The sequence below is a fragment of the Peromyscus californicus genome, unplaced genomic scaffold (genome assembly GCF_007827085.1).
Source record: "Peromyscus californicus insignis strain IS unplaced genomic scaffold, ASM782708v3 Scaffold_15__1_contigs__length_86483966, whole genome shotgun sequence".
Lineage (NCBI taxonomy): Eukaryota > Metazoa > Chordata > Mammalia > Rodentia > Cricetidae > Peromyscus > Peromyscus californicus.
Genome location: NW_026294447.1, coordinates 71,665,907 through 71,684,367, shown reverse-complemented (window position 1 = coordinate 71,684,367; position 18,461 = coordinate 71,665,907). Strand labels below are relative to the sequence as shown.

General features: G+C 46.2%; 1 protein-coding gene across 3 annotated transcripts in view; it reads left to right on the top strand.

Moving 5' to 3' along the window:
* The window catches only part of Psen1 (presenilin 1), a 48,448-nt gene extending 31,100 nt beyond the window's left edge, over positions 1-17,348 (top strand). For 2 of the 3 annotated variants that reach the window (XM_052739362.1, XM_052739361.1), the window contains 6 exons: positions 3,054-3,274; positions 7,803-7,901; positions 8,321-8,407; positions 10,904-11,077; positions 14,409-14,527; positions 16,221-17,348. In XM_052739362.1, coding sequence (XP_052595322.1) covers positions 3,054-3,274; positions 7,803-7,901; positions 8,321-8,407; positions 10,904-11,077; positions 14,409-14,527; positions 16,221-16,376 — 856 coding nt within the window. In that variant the 3' untranslated portion in view covers positions 16,377-17,348. The other variant, XM_052739363.1, reaches the window with a different exon arrangement.
* Positions 17,349-18,461: the final 1,113 nt, after the last annotated feature.

The window sequence follows — 18,461 nt, the reverse complement described above, 5'->3', positions numbered from 1 at the left end:
CTGGAAAGGTGGCTCAGATGTTAAGAGCACTGGCTGCTCTTCCAGAGGACCCCAGGTTCAATTCCCAGCACCCACATAGCTCACCACTGAATATAACTCCAGTTCCAGGCCTTCTGACACCTTCACAGAGACAAATGCACATAAAATAAAAATAAATAAGTCATTTTTTTAAATGAGTTGATTGATAGGGATATCTTCTTAAAAAAAACAACAACAACTTACTGTTTGTATGTACATGAGTGCAAGCACCCGTATAAAGGCCAGAGGACAGCTTTTAGGAGTTCATTTTCTCCTTCCACCCCAGCCAGGTTCTGTGGGTCAAACTTAAGGTAGTCAGGCTTGCCTTCACCCACTGAGCCATCGTGCTGGCCAAATAGTGAGGTGGGAACCTCGTGCCCCAGTGTATGTGGTAGTCCGAGGACAACTTGGGGGTCAGTCCTCTGCTTCCACCGATTAGGTCCATATCTGCCGAGTTATCTCAACAGCCCTTCAGTGGGGATTGTCCTGCCCTGTTTGCAGTAAGGAGACTCACAGCTGGGGCTGGAGAGCTGTCTCAGCAGTCAGTAGCCCTGGCTCTTCTGCAGAGGACCCAGGTTTGGTTCCCAGCATCCCCATGGTGGCTCACAGCCATCTGTAACACCGTTCCCAGGACCCACCATCCTCTTGCAACTTCCTCAGGCACCAGGTCCACATACCAGGACACATAACATACATGCAGACAAAACACTCATACACATAATTTATTTAGAGAAAAACCCTTGTCATAGAACTGTGTGTAATAGACTGTCATTTATATCTAATACAGAATGCATGTATTTGGGGCTGGAGAAGTAGCTCAGTTGTTAGAATGTTTGCTCAGTATGCATAAAGCCGTGGGTTCCATCTCTACCACCACATGACCCTGATGTACAGCAGGAGGATCAGAAGTTCTGGGGCCCATCTTCAACCCTGTGTGAAAATAAAGAAGTATACATTAGACAGACCAGGGAAGGATAACATAAAATATATACTACTGCAGTGTTTTCCCTGGAGAGCAGAACTGTAGGGCAGAAGGGATGGAGTCATTAATTTATGCATACCTCCCTAAGAGTTGAGGTTAGTTTGATTTTAGTATACTTGAAATGTTTAGTATAATATACATTTCAACCTCATTCAGAAATTTCGACATTTTACTTTGTTTTAGAATTTCTAAATAGAAAAATCATCTTCCTGGATAGTCCTCTTGGCCCACAGTTTGTGCTTAAATATATTCTTTCTCTATAGCTACTTAGGACATCTCCCGTGGTTATAGTCTCTTTAGCTAATAGATTTTGTTCTCCAGAAGTTAAAATGGTAGTTTTCTTCATCTAAAAATGTTAAGCAGGGTCTGGGGAGTTGGCTCATGTGGCAGTGTGTGCTGGTCAAGCATGGGGGCCTGGGTTTGGATACCCAGACCCCACATAGAAGCCAGATACAGTGGCAAGCTCCTATAACCCCAGCAGTGGGATACAGAAAGAGACAGATCCCATGGACTTACTGGCCAGTCAGGCTAGCCAAAACAACAAGCACCAAGTTCAAAGAGAGACGTCTCAAAAATAAGGTCAGCTCCTGGCCTCTACTTATGCCCTTGTGGGCAAACTCACCCACACACACCACACACAGAGTGCTAAACATTCTTTTTATTAGAGTGGGCTAGGGCTCTAAATCAGTGGTGGAGTACGTGCTTAGTATGCATGAGGCCTTACATTTCATCCCGGCACCACACAGACACTATTATATTTTTTTTATTAATTTTTATTAATTTTACATACTGACAACAGTTTCTCTTCCCTCTCCTCCCATTCCCTCCCCCTACTACCTCCCTTCTACTTCCCCCGTTGCCAATCCACTCCTCCTGTCTCCATTCAGAAAGGGGCAAGCTTCCCATGGGAGTCAACAAAGCATGGCACATCAAGTTGAGGCAGGACCAAGCTCCTCCCCCTGCATCAAGTTGGGTGAGGCAACCCAGCATGGGGAATGGTTCCCAAAAGTCAGTTCAAGCACCAGGGACAGGTCCTGATCCCACTGCTAGGAGTTCCACAAACAGATCAAGTTATACAACTGTTACACACATGCAGAAGGCCTAGGTCGGTCCTGTGCAGGCTCCCTAGCTGTCAGTCCAGAGTGGGTGAGCTTCCTCGAGCTCACAGAGACACTAAATAAAAGGCATTTTATAAGAATAAAGGTAATCTGGGCGTAATGGCACACGTCTTTTACCCTAGCACTTGGGAGGCAGAGGCAGACTGTGAGTTCTAGGCCAGCCTGGTCTACAAAGTGAGTTCCAGGACAACCAGGGCTACACAAAGAAACCTTGTCTCAAAAAACCAAAATAAATAAATGAATGAATGAATGAATGAGAGTCCAGTCATCCTTCTAGAGATTAATAGATAAATCTCCAGCTCTATTCTTTATTGTCTGCTTGTTTTGTTTTTTTGTTTGCATGCACCACACTGCCCGGCTTCTAGCTATATTCTTAGACAAGATTCTCATCAGTGGGATTGGAGTTTGTTTCTTTGTTTCTGTAGCAACAATGTGTCACACTATTCTATACGCGCATGTGTGTGTGTGTGTGTGTGTGTGTGTGTGTGTGTGTGTGTGTGTATAAAAATTAGGTTTTGTAATGGATACCTTAAGTTTCATTATGAAAATATTTATGTTTCTGCTATAAAGCTTATTGGTCCATTTTTTTTCTAGTTTTAGTTACTTTAAACTAGGATTTCATACAGTATAGTATGGTATTGTAGGTGATATGACTTACTTCTTTTTAGTTTTTGTTTTTATTTTTATAGGTACAGGTATAACCTGTAAAAATTCACTCATTAATGTGGACAGTGTAGTACCTGTTAAAATAAGTTCTGCTTGAGGAAAATGTGATTTTTTAAAAATTTTAAAAAAATAAATAACTGCACAGCATAGGCATAGTAAAAACATAAACACGGGGTTTGAATAATGTTTCAGAATCTTAGTTCTAAACAACATGCACATGAGAATTATTGCACAGAAGTCACTTCAGATCCTTGTTTAATCTTTTTCAGGGAAGTATTTAAGACCTACAATGTTGCTGTGGACTACATTACAGTTGCACTCCTGATCTGGAATTTTGGTGTGGTGGGGATGATTGCCATTCACTGGAAAGGCCCACTTCGACTGCAGCAGGCGTATCTTATTATGATCAGTGCCCTGATGGCCCTGGTATTTATCAAGTACCTCCCTGAGTGGACCGCATGGCTCATCTTGGCTGTGATTTCAGTATATGGTAAAACTCAAGACTGACACTTTGTTCATCACAGAAATACTCACTGGTGTGTTTTCCTTCCTCTTCTAGTTCTCTTGATTTAAGGAAACTCTTACTGGTTATTTCCCATAGCTCTTTAGTGCTTTTCCTTTTACAGTGCTGAGGACTGTACTTGGAACTAGTTGGTGCTAGGCCAGTACTATGCCATGAGCCCATCTCCAGCCCTGCGAGTGAGGACTTGTAAAATGTTTATTACAACTTCCAGTTTTAACTCAACGCTGGATTGATGGGAGGAGCCATAGTTTGCTGGTCAGAAGACTTAGATTCAAAACTTTCTCTTAGCATATGTGAGGCCCTGGCTTTAGTCCCCAGACCACATTTAACAAAACAGAAAAATAACATCTTTTGTCAATAGTTTTATTGAGTTTTGATTTCCTGTAAGTGAGAACAAGTGTGCAGGGTTCAGTGAATTGAATATATACTGAGACGTGCTAGCAGAGTACCTGACGCATGTAGAATGTTCAGTTTATTTAAAAATTTGTATAATATTTTTTGGGGCAAGGGCGTGTGTCATGGCATGAGTGTAGAGGTCAGAGAACTACTTACAGATCAATGGTCTCCTTCCTTCATGTAGGTGCTGGGGACTGAATGAACTCAGATGGTCAGGCTCGGTGGCATAAAGATACCTTCACTGAGCCATCTCACTGCCCTCAATTCATTTTTGTTCTTTCAGATTTTTATTTCATGTGTATGAATGTTTTGCCTTTAAGTATGTCTATGTACTACATGCATGTTTTGTGCCCACAGAGGCCAGAAGAGGGTGTCGTATCCTCTGGAACTGGATTTACATCCAGTTGTGAGCTGCTGTGTGGGTCCTGAGACTTGAACCCAGGTCCTCTAGAAGAGCAGGCAGTGCTCTTAACCTCTGAGCAGCCACCTTTCAGCCCTTCCTCAATTCATTTTTTAAAATAATTTATTTTTATTTTATATACATTGGTATTTTGCCTCATGTATGTCTGAGTGAAGGTGTTGGGTCTCCTAGAACTGAAGTTACAGACAGTTGTGAGCTGCCATGTGGGTATTGGAAATTGAACCCAGGTCCTCTGGAAGAGCGGTCAGTGCTCTTAACCTCTGAACTATCTCTCCAGCCCCTCCTCAATTCATTTGTAAAATCAAAATCATACAGCAACTTGAGTGGCATCACCCCTTTCAAGATTTATTTTTTCCTGATAACTGTTGTCCACACACCTGTGATCTCAGCACTCGGGGGGGGGGGGGGGGGGGGGGCAGAGGTAGGAGGACCAGCAGTTTCAAGGTTATCCATAGCCAATATAGTAAGTTTAAAACCAACCTGGGCCACTTTAAACCCTTTTTCAAAAACAAACAAAACAAAATCGGAGAATGAGGTAAAATAAGCCCAATACCTGTTTCTTTATTTATTTGAAGTTAAGTCCACAGAAAGACCTGTGGATAGAACCGTAACTGGAGGGGTCCCTGCGGGTGTCATTCACGGAAGTGAACCACAAAGAGATGAGAATGAAAACCCGGTGCAGATTGACTTCATCAACCTGGGTCAGACTTCGGGGAGTCTAATGCCAGTTCATTTAGAACACAGTACACTTTGGGTAAAGGTTTCCAGGCAACAATCAGTCTAATTCCAGGTGTCCAATGAAGCTTAAGGTGTGATTACATAGAAACTTTTACACAGTCCGTGTGACCCTGAGAGTGGGTTCTGTAGCTAAAAGGCCTGGAATCTAGTGTGCTCTCTGACTGATAGCATAGAGGTCAGCAGGCCGTAAAGTACTCAGGACATCTCTGCTAATAGTGTGTGATGGTCTAAGGAGGGAAGAGTCTGGAATAATCATTCTGGGGAATTAGGGTGTGGTCTGCCGCCACAGATAAAGGTCACTAGGTCATTAACAAATCCACTCTCAGCTTTCTGGATGGAATCGCAGGCATTTGATTTTTTTATCTCCTCCATTGAGTAGACATCCTTGTATGATTAACATTTCTGGTTCTTAGTGCTTCTCTGTGAGTACAAGGACCTCTGTGCCCCCAACAATAACTGGCATAAAAGTTCTCAATAAAAAAACCTATCATTTTGCAGCCAGATGTGGTGGCGCAGAAGGCAGAGGCAGGCAGATCTCTGAACTTGAGGCCATCCTGGTCTCCAGAGGGAGTTCAGGACAGCCAGGGCTACATAGAGAAACCAAAACAAACAAAAACCCCTATCATTTCAATAATAAAAGCAAACCTTTGGGACTGGAGAGATGGCTCAGTAGTTAAAGGTGCATACTACTCCTGCAGAGACCCAGAGCTCAGTTCACAACACCCACATACATGCAGCCATATAGATACACATACATACGCATAATTGAAATTTAAATTTAAAAAATTGTAAGCATGCTTTTTTTTTTTTTTTTTTTTTTTTTTTTTTTTTTTTTTTTGGTTTTTCGAGACAGGGTTTCTCTGTGTAGCTTTGCGCCTTTCCTGGGACTCACGTGGTAGCCCAGGCTGGCCTCGAACTCACAGAGATCCGCCTGGCTCTGCCTCCCGAGTGCTGGGATTAAAGGCGTGCGCCACCACCGCCCGGCGTAAGCATGCTTTTGGACAACTAAAGATTTCAATTCTTTAACTACTGCTGTGACATGGATCCTGAAAAAGTCACAATAATACTCTAGTAACGAGTAACAGGTGGACTGGCTTTATCCTGCAGCTCTTGCCCCACATGAAAGCCAAAAAGAGATCCCTTCTCACAGATTACTCAGTGGTCACCATTCTAAAGAGCATGCAAATATGTGGTGACCTGTAACTGGAAACTGTCATCCGCTTTAATTGATGGAGAGTAGCCTGTGGGAATAGAACGCAGCTGGTCCTGTTGGTTACTCGAGCAACTAGTCAGACTTGAAAGTCACATACTCCCTGCTTCACTCCCATGGTAACCTCATCTTACTAATGTTGGTGAATCTGCCGTCTGTCCCTGCATAGCTGAGGTCAGGAAGGCCAGTTTTGAGCTAGTGAGATGGCTCAGCCTGTGAAGGCTCTTACCACCAAGCCAGACACCCTGAGTTCAGTCTCCAGAAGCCACGTGGTGATAGGAGAGAACCAGTTCCTGCGCAAGCTGTCCACTCATGCAAGGTAGCATGGTAAACAGTGTAATTTGAACTACCATCCTGAGAGGTCAGCAATGTAGTCACCACAGGTTGGTTGTTGTTGTTTTTTAATTGCTAAGCAGCTTGAAGGTTACAGAGGTAAAATATTTGCCTGATCTCATGTGGCTTGACCTAGACTGAATTCTAAGCCTGTATTATTCTCTCTGTGACTCTCAACCCTCCGCTCATAGCACAGGTGAGAGCTCCTCAGAGCTTGGGTCTTCTGAGTGTGGAAAAGCTGGGTACCCAGGGTTTAGATAGAGTGACTCTCATCAAGATGTTTTGTCAGAAGTGCTCCGCAAACTTCTAAGTACACTAATTGTCATTCATTTCAATTGCCCTAAAAATAACTGAATCTATTCATTTCAAAATTCTATAAGGGGAAACATGTCATAAAACCAAAATAGTGGCAGGATGTGGAGCTTTAAGCCAGCTGAAGATCCCATTAGTTGCAAGTACAGGACATTTCCCTTTTCTCACTTGAACAGATCTAAGTGGAAAAGTGGGGGAGAGTTGCTGCTGTCCTGTTCCTACTATTGTAGAGGGACATGAGCACGGAAGGCCATCCGATGTCAGTGATGCCAGCTCTCAAGTCTCCTTACAGTCTCAGCTCTCCCTGCTTGATGTTTTAAATGACACAGAAAATAAGAAAAATTGTAGTTCATGGAAGAAAGTGGTGTCAGAATCAGATATAATTTAGGTGTATTGCTTCCTCTCTGAGCTGCTATTTTTGTGAAATAGGTCAATTTTTAGCACCACATATATTCTGATACCTAAATATTTGTGAACTTAGTACTCTATTTGACTGGAAACTGAAAAAATGGAAACTTTGTCATGCGAAGAAGCTATCATTTTATTTAAATGTGTTGCCCTCTTATTGCAAGCTCCTTCATTATGCGTACTTGCTTTGTGGAGCTGGGGACTGGGTGCAGGCTTCCCAGGCTGTGCACGTGTGCCACCACAGCACCCCATCCACACTGTCTCCACTCTGCTCTTGTAGGTCCAGTCAAGTGTCCGTTTGTAATTTATAGGTGGAATTATTTGAAAAGCACTCCCTCCCATTCTGTTCGTCACAGATTGAGAACTACTCTAGAGTAGTTCTGTCTTGCTCTTCTTGCCTCTTTCCTTCCAACTAAGAGGAGTCGTGTCTAGACCCCAGTAATCATACACTGTAGACTGAGCACACAGCAGGAAGGCCAAAGTGTAATTTGCACAAGTCTTCTGTGGATTCTATTTTGTTTAGGTTGCTCTTTTTCTTAGTTTCTTAACTGCAAGTATTTCGATATTTTCCCAGCATCCTTTTGTAAAAATACATTAAGTCTTCCCTAGCATGTACTCATTTACACATTTCAGTCAATATATTTTATTGGGTGTCTTTTTTATTTTTCTCTTTCTAGATTTGGTGGCTGTTTTATGCCCCAAAGGTCCACTTCGTATGCTGGTTGAAACAGCTCAGGAAAGAAATGAAACTCTCTTCCCAGCTCTTATCTATTCCTGTAAGTATGCTGGAGCAATACTGTGTTAGTGCATTCAGTTTTAAGGTGCCCTTGGAGGTCAGAAGTCAGAAGAGAACATTGGATCCCTGGAACTGGATTTATGGATGGTTTTGAGCAATTGTGTGGGTGCTGGGAATCGAACCCAGGTCCTCTGCAAGAGAAGCCAGTGCATCCATGGCTCTTAACCGCTGAGCCATCTCTCCAGCCCCAGTACATTCAGTTTTATATTTGTTTTTTAACCTGTTCTTTTATCGTTTTTTGTTTTTTTTAAATCTTCATTTATTTCTGATTATTTTAGCATATGAGGTAACATCACAAAGACCAGTGTTTTCAAACTGTACAGAAGTAATGGCCTTTTGCTTGCTAACACAGTGTCCTGGGCTTGGAGAACTGACCTTCAGTTTTGTCTTTCTCAACAGCAACAATGGTGTGGTTGGTGAATATGGCTGAAGGAGACCCAGAAGCCCAAAGAAGGGTACCCAAAAACCCCAAGTATAGCACACAAAGTAGGTGGCGCTCATTTGTAATTGTCTTAGCTTTACAGGTTCATTGTCATTTGTAGATAAATAGTTGAGGTTATAAAGCCGTAATTTCAACCCTGTCTTGCTAGAGCTCTAGGCCAGTGCACTTGCCTGCCATTTGAGAAGCCCTGGACATAGGGGGATGTGTGGCAAGGAAAGATGTCACAGAGAATCTCCCAGAAAAATTGGCCATCCCCAGTAGATGCACATAGAACTATTTAAGGAGCTGAAATACTTGCTAAGTCACCAGTCCATACTGGGCTAAGATGCTGCTGTTAATGGGTAATTTTTTAAAAAATGCTTTTTAAAAAACGAAGCTCGCTCTTCTTCCCCACCCTCCAAATAGAAAAAAAATGAGAACCTTAACTGGGTGTAGTCAGAATGTCTGTAATCTCAGCACTGGAGGCAGAGGCTAGAGGATTGTGAGTTCAAGCCAGCCTTGACTGTGTAGGGAGAGCCTGTCACCAAAGGGGGGCGGGGTCTGGACTCTTGTCCAGCATGTCCAGGGTGACTGAAAATATCTGATGAGAGGTGTGATGCTTGCACTAAGAAGGTCAAGTACCTCAGTGGACTGGATGATGGTGATGACCAAGGATTGTGAATACTACGGAAGACACTAAGGATAATCAGTTAGAAGCTGTGTCAGAAAGAATTGAAGAACAGGGGCTGGAGAGACGGCTCAGTGGTTAAGAGCACTGACTGTGCTTCCACAGGACCTGGGTTCAATTCCCAGCACCCAAATGGCAGCTGACAACTGTCTGTAACTCCAAAATCTAACACCCTCACACAGACATACATGCAGGCAAAACACCAATACAAATAAAACAAATAATAATAATAATAATAATAAAAAGAGTTGAAGAATGGTGTGGTGTAAAAGTAAAGCAGAAAGGGGATTTCTTAAAAAGACGAAGGGCTAACCTTAGGAAGTTGAAAGAGAAAGAAGAAATGACAGTTCAGAGAGAACAGTGGGCCTTGGCCGCACTGCTGTTTAGTTACAGAGGCAGAGGAACTGATGTGGGTGCTTGTAAGAGGAGACTTGAGGCTGGGAACTCAGATCTGAGGCTCCCAGTGTCAGAGCTCCTTTCCTCAGAGTGAGGCAGCAGAGCAAGGTGCCATTTGACCAATAACAGATCAAAGGCAAGAGAGGAAGTATTAAAAATGGTTGCTAAAAGCCTAACTTTAAAATCTATATAGTATATGTAAATATATATAATTTTTATGTGTTTGAGTATTTGGCCTGCATGTATGTATGTGCACATGCATGGTTGGTACCCGTGGAGGTCAGCAGAGGGCGTCAGATTCCATGGACTTACGGATGTTTGTGAGCCACCATGTAGGTGCTGGGAGCCAAACCCAAGTCCTTTGGAAGAGCCATCTCTGCAGCCCCAAGTCTGGGTATCACATTGAGCTAAAGGAAAAAGTTGTGACTGTATGTCTTAGTCAGGGTTTCTATTGCTGTGAAGAAACACCATGACCAGAGAAACTTGGGGTGGAAAGGGTTTATCCAGCTTACACTTCCACATCACTGTTCAAGACAGAAACTCAAACAGGACAGGATCCCGGAGGCAGGAGCTGATGCAGAGGCCTTGGAGGGGTTCTGCTTACTGACTTGTTCCTTGTGGCTTGCTCAGCTTGCTTTCTTATAGAACCCAGGACCACCAGCCCAGGGATGGCACCACCTACAATGGGCTGGGCTCTCTCCCATTGATCACTAATTAAGAAAATGCCCTACAGGCTTACCTACAGCCTAATTTTATGGAAGCATTTTCTCAATTGAGGCTCCTTCCTCTCTGATGACTCTAGCTTGTGACAAGTTGACGTAAACGCATTCAGCACACTGTATGTTATACAAGTATGAGCATTTTTTGGTGTGTTAAGATTTTATTCTTTCAGCCGGGCGGTCGCCTTTAATCCCAGCACTCGGGAGGCAAGAGCCAGGCAGATCTTTGTGAGTTCGAGGCCAGCCTGGTCTACAGAGTGAGATCCAGGAAAGGCGCAAAGCTACACAGAGAAACCCTGTCTCAAAAAACCAAAAAAAAAAAAAAAAAAGATTTTATTCTTTCAACAAATGCTGACTTATCACTAGGTGCTTTCCTAAGCTGTGGGGATAGTGTACTGAACAAGACATTCCCTGTTGGTGTTCACAAGGGAGCGGGTTCTTTACCATTTCCTGCTCGCCACCTTTGACATACTCCGCTTTCATCTCCTTGTGATCCTGACAGTTGGAGTACTGGGCATTAGATCCCGACTGCATGCAGGGAAGGTGGAAGCCATTCCTTCCTTCCTTAAAAAGAGGAAAGAAAGGGGGAAATGTCACCACTCATAGTCAGTACCAAGTCACAGTTCCTCAGCTGTAGAACTTGGAGAAAAGAGAATGGAAGAATTGCTGTGCGTGTCTTAACCGAGACTCTGCCCTCTGGAATATGGAGGAGATGGCTCCAAGTGTTAGAGCTCTAACGGCTACCTTCTCTCTTAAAGGAGCAGAAAGTGAGACACAGGACACTAGTACTGGGAACGATGATGGTGGCTTCAGTGAGGAATGGGAAGCCCAAAGGGACAGTCACCTGGGGCCTCATCGCTCCACTCCCGAGTCAAGAGCTGCTGTCCAGGAACTCTCCGGCAGTATCCTCACTAGTGAAGACCCGGAGGAAAGTACGTGAGTCATCTCTGTCTGAAGTCATGGGTTTCTTCATTGAATTGTTCAGGGGAAATTGCTTATGTGGGTGTTTGCCACACAAGCAGGAGGGCCTGAGTTCCCTCTCCAACACTCAGATTTTAAGAAACAGAAAAAAAAGGTCAGCACAGCCTTATACATTCGTGATCCCAGCACTGGGGAGGGAGAGACAGGAGGGTCCCTGGGGCTTGCTGACTGGACTGAAGTCGTTTCAGGGCCAGTGGGACCGTCTCCAAAACTAAGATGGAGAACCCCTGAAGAAGACACCTTTGGCCTCTACACCCTGTGCACATGCACACACACCCAGGTCCCTCTTTGAATACGTACACAGGAAAGCGAGAGTACAGAGAATTGAGAACCTAAGCAGACAGTGCTGGGTGGTGCTGTAGCGCTTAGCGGGAGGTGCCATCAACAGTCAGTGGATTTTTATAGCTAAGGTGCTAAGTTTGTTAATTGTTACGTTCCGGCCTTTAAGACTTTTTCTGTTTTGTTTTTGCTTGTTTGTTTGTTTTTTGTGGGGGATGTCTCACTGTGTAGCTCTGTCTGGCCTAGAACTCACAGAGATGTGCCTGCCTTTTCCTCCTGACTTCTGACATTAATGGCGCGTCACCACACCCAGCCCTTTGTGGTTTTTTGTTTTTATTTATTTGTATTTCATATGCATTGGCATTTTGCCTGCATGTATGCCTGTGTGAGGGTGTCAGATCTTGAAGTTACAGACTGTTGTGAGCTGCCATGTGGGTGCTGGGAATTGAACCCAGGTCCTCTGGAAGAACAGCCATTGCTCTTCACTGCTGAGCCATCTCTCCAGCCTCCTTCATGGATTTTTAATTCTCCCTTGACCCCTATTTTATGGCAGCTAATTGACACATTCTTGAACAACCAAGTATCCAGCACATTCTTAATCCATATCTGATTGTGATAGTTTGTTAAAGCAGACATGGTTACTTACAAAAGGCTGTTTACTCTAGAATTTTGATTCTAAAAGGCACATACATATGTCTTCCCAAGCTTTTCCTGTGTGTGTGTATGAGGTATGCATGTGTGTGTGTGCAGGTGTACATGTGGGGGGGTGGGAAGTATACATGTGTGGGGGTGGGAGGTATGCATGTGTGTGTGTGTGTGTGTGTGTGTGTGTGTGTGTGTGTGTGTGTGTGTGCAGGTGTGTTTGTGTGGGAGGTATGCATGCATGTATGTGTGTGTGTGTGCAGGTGTGTTTGTGGGAGGTATGCATGCATGTGTGTGTGTGTGTGTGTGTAGGAGGTATGCATGTGGGGGGGAGGTGTGCGTGCGTGCGTGTGTGTGTGTGTGTGTGTGTGTGTGTGTGTGTGTGTGTGTGTAGGAGGTATGCATGTGGGGGGAGGTATGCGTGCGTGCGTGTGTGTGTGTGTGTGTGTGTGTGTGTGTGTGTGTGTGTGTGTAGGAGGTATGCATGTGGGGGGGAGGTATGCGTGCGTGTGTGTGTGTGTGTGTGTGTGTGTGTGTGTGTGTGTGTGCGCGCACGTGCCCCCCGTGGGAGTGAAGATGGAAGCTGAAGGTCAGTGTGAGGTGTCTTTCTCTCCGACTCACTGACCTCTGAGCACTCTTTGCTGAGATGGGCGGTCTCTATTTGTCCTGCGGATGAAGCAGGCTTCAGTACTTTATGCAGCTTCTTTTCTCTGCTGGGTTCTTGGCATCTACAGTCTTTTTTTTTTTTTTTTTTTTTTTGGTTTTTTTCGAGACAGGGTTTCTCTGTGTAGCTTTGCGCCTTTTCCTGGAACTCACTTGGTAGCCCAGGCTGTCCTCGAACTCACAGAGATCCACCTGGCTCTGCCTCCCAAGTGCTGTGCCTCCCAAGTGCTGGGATTAAAGGCGTGCGCCACCACCGCCCGGCTTACAGTCTTATTTTTTTGAGACAAAGTCTCTAACTGAATCAGAAGCTGGCTGGCCATGCTGGCTAAGCTGGCTGGTTAGTGCGCTCCTGGATCCACCTGTCTCTGTCTCCGTCCCCATCACCGGGGTTACGGATACGTACCACATCCAGCTTGCAGGGCACCGAGGATCCACCTGTCTCTGTCTCCTTCCCCCAGCACCGGGGTTACGGATATGCACCTCATCCAGCTTGCAGGGCGCTGAGGATCGAACTCGGGTCCTCGTGCTTGCTTTGCAGGCAGTTTACCCACTGAACCACCTCTCCAGCTCCAAACAACTTTTTGATGGTTTTTCAAGACAGGGTTTCTCTGTGCAGCCCAGGCTGTCCTGGAACTCTCTGTCTGTAGACTATGCTAGCCTCGAACTCACAAAGATCCATCTGCCTCTGCCTCCAGAGTGCTGAGATTAAAGGTGTGTCCCACCACTGCTCAGCTCAAAACAGCTTTTTAAAGGTCAGTATGTAATCTAATCACTAAAAACATCATTTTATATGTGTATGAAACGTCTAGGAAATACAAATTCATACAAATAGAAAATAAGAGAACAAAACCAAAACCAAAAAGATGATGACTTTTAATCCCAGTACTCAGGAGGCAGAGGCAGGGTGATCTCTGTGAGTTCCAGGACAGCCAGAACTACAGAGTGAGACTGTCTCACAAAGAAAAGAGAAAAAAGGGTCTTGGGTTTGGGGCAGTGGCATGTGGTGCCTTAGGGCATGGTCCAGTGTGGATTGTGATGACAGTCATTCACTCTGAACTTTCACGGTCATTGCGTCACGTCCTTACAGAAGGGTTTCATGGGTTGGACCTCCATCAGGTGTATACGAGGTCCTATAAGAATTCAGTGATGTACATTCTGGGTAAGCTCGGCATTAAGTAGAAGTCAGTTATGTTATTATTAATTAAGTTTTTGTGGTTACTGAGATGGAACAGCAGCATCACTTGGGACTCCAGTCATAAAGAATTTAAAACTCCTGGTGTAGAAAAAACAGACAGAAAGAAATCTTTCTGAAGCCTGAATTGTGTATATCGTTTACTGACTTCTCAGTTAGTGTGGGACTGTGTTTTTTGATTCATTTGGCTTTGGTTTTTGAGACAGAGTCTCACCATGTGAGGCAGGCCTCACGCTCCTGGTCTTAAGCCATCCCACTCAGTCCCTAAGTAGCTCAGAGTGCAGGTGCATGTCACCATGCCCAGCTTGGGGCCATACATCTGAATTATGAAATCACAGCAGTTGGGTGTAGTGGCACATACTCGTAGTCCTAGAGCTTGAGTGGCAGAGGCAGGAGGTTCACAAGTTCAAGGCCAGCGTGGGCAACATAACACACCCTGTCTGAAAAAAGAAAAGCCTGGGAAAGAATGACAGACTTCCTGACATCTTTGCTCTTTCTCATTTTAGGGGGCGTGAAACTGGGACTGGGGGATTTCATTTTCTACAGTGTTCTGGTTGGTAAAGCCTCGGCGACCGCCAGTGGGGACTGGAACACCACCATCGCCTGCTTTGTAGCCATACTGATCGTAAGTATGCCCTGCAGAAGAGGGGCCGAGCGCGGGCCCTGCACACCTGCAGAAGTGTCTTCCCCGAGCGGTTGTGCGAGTGCAGGGCAGAGCAGTGTTGGGGAGCTGGGGCCTTCTTTCCAGCTGAGGGAGGGCGCTCTAGTGTCTGCCACCGACTTGTGCACTCCTGTCTGTCCTCCTGTCTGTCCTGTCTCCACCTCCATCTCTCCATAGGAGTGCAGGGACTGCAGGTGTGCCCCCCACCCCCAGCTTTTCACCGAGCTCCCCCGGGTCAAACAGCTCGTCAGGCTCACGTGGCTAGTGCCTTCTTCACCTGCTGAACCATCTTCCTGGCCCTAACAATTTCTTTAGACTCCAGATAGGCTGAGAATTCCAGTCCCTTGAGAAGCTTTTTAAAAATGGATCATTAGACCTGAGTAGTTGTCCACTCTGGCCACACACTAAAATCGCTGGATGCTTCCAGCCTAGCTAGGCCTCGCCTGAGTCTAATGAGCTAAGGCCTTGTGCACTTGCTGTGCGCTCTTCCTGCACTAGCTCCTGATACCAGTCCTTGCTTGTCTTTGTCCCCCGAGATAGAATAGCTGCTTTGTTGTGAGTAGTTCTTAAAGATTCTCCAGGAAATCGTACTTGTCTTGGACACCACGTCGAGAGCCCAGCAGCACAGGGGTCAAGAAGGACTCTCCTGACCCGTGTGCTGAGCCGTGGAGTTCAGTGCTTTTCCACTGATGCTCGGTCTGCAACAGGGTTGCTTTGGGCAGCAGGTGTGGAGCGAGAGAGGCTAGCCCAGTGCATGACCCCATCATGCTTAATGCCTGTGCCTTTCAAAACAGAAAGCTGGGTGTGTTGCTATACACCTCTAATCCTGGTGTTCTGGAGGCAAAGGTGGGTGGATCTCTGCCTGGTTAAATTCTAGGCTACATAGTGAGATCCTGTCTCAAAACAAAATCCGACTGAACTAATAATGGAGAACTCTTTCTTACTGCTTGGCGTTGAGATGTCTACATAGTGAAGTTGTTAGAGTGCCTGCCTGGCATATACCACACCCGGCATTCCGTCCCTGACCACATAAAACAGGCATGGTGGCACATCCCAGCACTGTGGAGACAGAAGGAGAAGGACCAGAAGTTCAAGGTTATTCTTAGCTGTATAGGGATTTGAGCCCCCCCCCCCAAGGTTACATGTGATGGTCTAAAAAATAAATTCTATTTAATTCAGGCATCGTGCACACTTATGGCCTGGCACTTAGGAGACTGAGGCAGGAGGATAGACAGTTTGAGGCCAGTCTGGGCTGTGTATATAAGTGAACAAAAAAAGCAGCAACTGCATTTCCATAGAGGACCACACTCGGCATGCACAGGGCCATGGCCATCTCCAGCACAGACTGGTTCTCCCCTCCCGGCCCCTCCCACCCCCTCCCAGCTCCCCTTTCCTCCCTTTCTCTTGAACCAGTGTTCACTGTGTTGCCCAGGCTGGTCTCAAGCTTCTGGGCTCAGGTAATCCTGCCTCAGCCTCCTTAGTAGCTGGCATGTGCTAGCAGGTCCAGTTCCCGAAGCTACATTTTTCTCTCATGCTTCTAGATTTCATGAAACTTGTGTGGTCAAAGTTAAGCCTGAGAGGGTATTCACCGCATGTGGTGCTGAACCGCTCTGGGTGGGATGCTGACAGTCCTGAGTGTGCACCCTCCGTCCCACAGGGCCTGTGCCTTACGCTACTGCTACTCGCCATCTTCAAGAAGGCGCTGCCGGCTCTTCCCATCTCCATCACCTTTGGGCTGGTTTTCTACTTCGCCACAGACTATCTCGTGCAGCCCTTCATGGACCAGCTTGCATTCCATCAGTTTTATATCTAGCCCGTCTGCAGTTAGAACCCGCGGATGTTTCCTCTCTGATGATTAAATACCTGAGGAGGACAGGGTGACTTCTCCGTGTCCTCTAACGACATCAAGACTCCAGCTGGACTTTGGCAGCTTCCTTCCAAATTTCCCTGGCCACCTGCACTGTTGGACTTTGGAAGGAGGTGTCTACAGAAAACGGTTTCCAACATTCATCATTAGGTGGACAGATGTCCCTCAGTGCAGCAACTACCGGATTGGAGGGACAAGGACCAGAAAACGTGCTGCACCAAGAAGTTGTGCTCTGCCAGCGGGTGTGACCCTGGGCACGGAGGTTCTACCAATCCTGGGAACTCTCGGGAGGCTGAACAGAACTTCCGTCATGCACACCATGTTGGAAATAAAACATGTGTTAGCTGAATCCTGCACTGTCCAGGAGGTTCTGTGAGGAGGTGGCACTGGGCCTGGGCCTCACTCTGAGCCTCTTTTGATGCCCGCTTGTAAGTTTTAAATAAGGACACCACCCCACAAGCCCCATTTCTGTCTCAAGCACTGACGCTCATGATCATCTGTGGTTATCACTTCTTCCCAAGGCCAGTCTGGATGTATTTGGAGTTGCTTTATCCTGAGAGTCAACCCCAGGTTCCAAAGTTTATAATTTCTAGAAATGATGGAACTTGTTCAACAGTCCCCTGTCATCCTTAAGTCAATTCTGGATTTTCCACAATCTCCTCGTTTTCAGACATACTTGCAAGCTTACTTTTGCCCCGGATGCTTCCTCTCCCTTCCCCTCTCTTGTCCCCACAGCAGTTCTCGTTGACAGCAGACAAGGCAGCTCTGGGGCATAAGTGGCCCTGATGACCCAGAGTCACATCCTCATACGATGCAAATAATACATTTCTAATCAGTGCCGCAGCCTGCCTGTCGTGACTCCTTTGGTGGCAAATAGGATGTGTTCCCAAAGAATTAAAGCGTAAAGTGGCTGGTGAAGCGCTCTGTCCTGGTTTTTCTTTTATCACTACAGCCCACTGTCGGGGTCAGAATTTAAACTAGGGGCTGGGATATAACTCAGTGGTAGAATGTTTGTCTAGCAAGGCCCTGGGTTCAATCCCCAGCATTGGGGGAAAAAAATAAAAGTACAGAATTTGAATTAATGTCCAGTTCTGGTAGCTTGTCAGTTCATGAACCAGTTGTGTCTGTACCAGAGCAAGAATCTGGAGAAAAGCTGGTTCTTGGTTAGCTATGGGAGACCCTGGAGTCGACTGGAGCTGCCCAGAGCAGGGCCTCCCACAGCCGTGGGGCAGTGTGCTCACCACACAGACCGGTGTGAAGGGCCAGGTGTGCTCTCAGGAACCTCAGAAGCGACCACTGTGTGAAGTGGGCGGTGGCCGTGCTGTGGAGGCTGTGGAGGTTACAGGTGAGCTCGGGTGCTGTGGGTCAGTTAGGCAGCATGCACAGACTGAATAGGAGTTCCCAGTGCATGTGGCAGCTGCCTCAGCCAGGGGATGGGCTGGGAAACGTCAGAAACCTCGAAAGGAGGCCTGCTGGCTCTCTCCCGGACTAGCCTATGAACCAGTTTGGGCTTCTCTTTAGAGATTTGGGGTCACACAATAGTACTGGGGTGTGTGTGTGACTGTTGAACAAACCTGGGGTTTGGGGCATGCTAGCAAGTGCTCCACTAACGAGCTACACTTCACACTTCACTGGGCCCGGATAATCCTAGTAAGAATTTGACTCTAGGAGTCAGGCCTAACAACCCTCACTGGTGAGGTGGAGACAGGTGGCTGCCTGGGCTAGCTGGCCAGCCAGCCGAGCCTCATGAGGTCTAGGCAATGAAGGACGCTGTGTCCAAAGGCAAGGTGACAGCTCCTGAGGAGCAGTGCCCGTGCATACACACACGGAAAAGAGGAGCTGAGGGCGTAGCTCTTTGGTAAAGCATGATGCGCTCAGCATCCTCGGGGCCCTGGTTCAGTTCCCAGACTGTAGTTAAAGACTGTAAGCCCAAACAGGCTCATCTCAGCTGGTGAAAAGAAAGGGAAATAGGCCACACAAGGGAGAAAAGGGGGCTTGTGGTCAACGGTTCTGTCCATTTTACTGTGCACA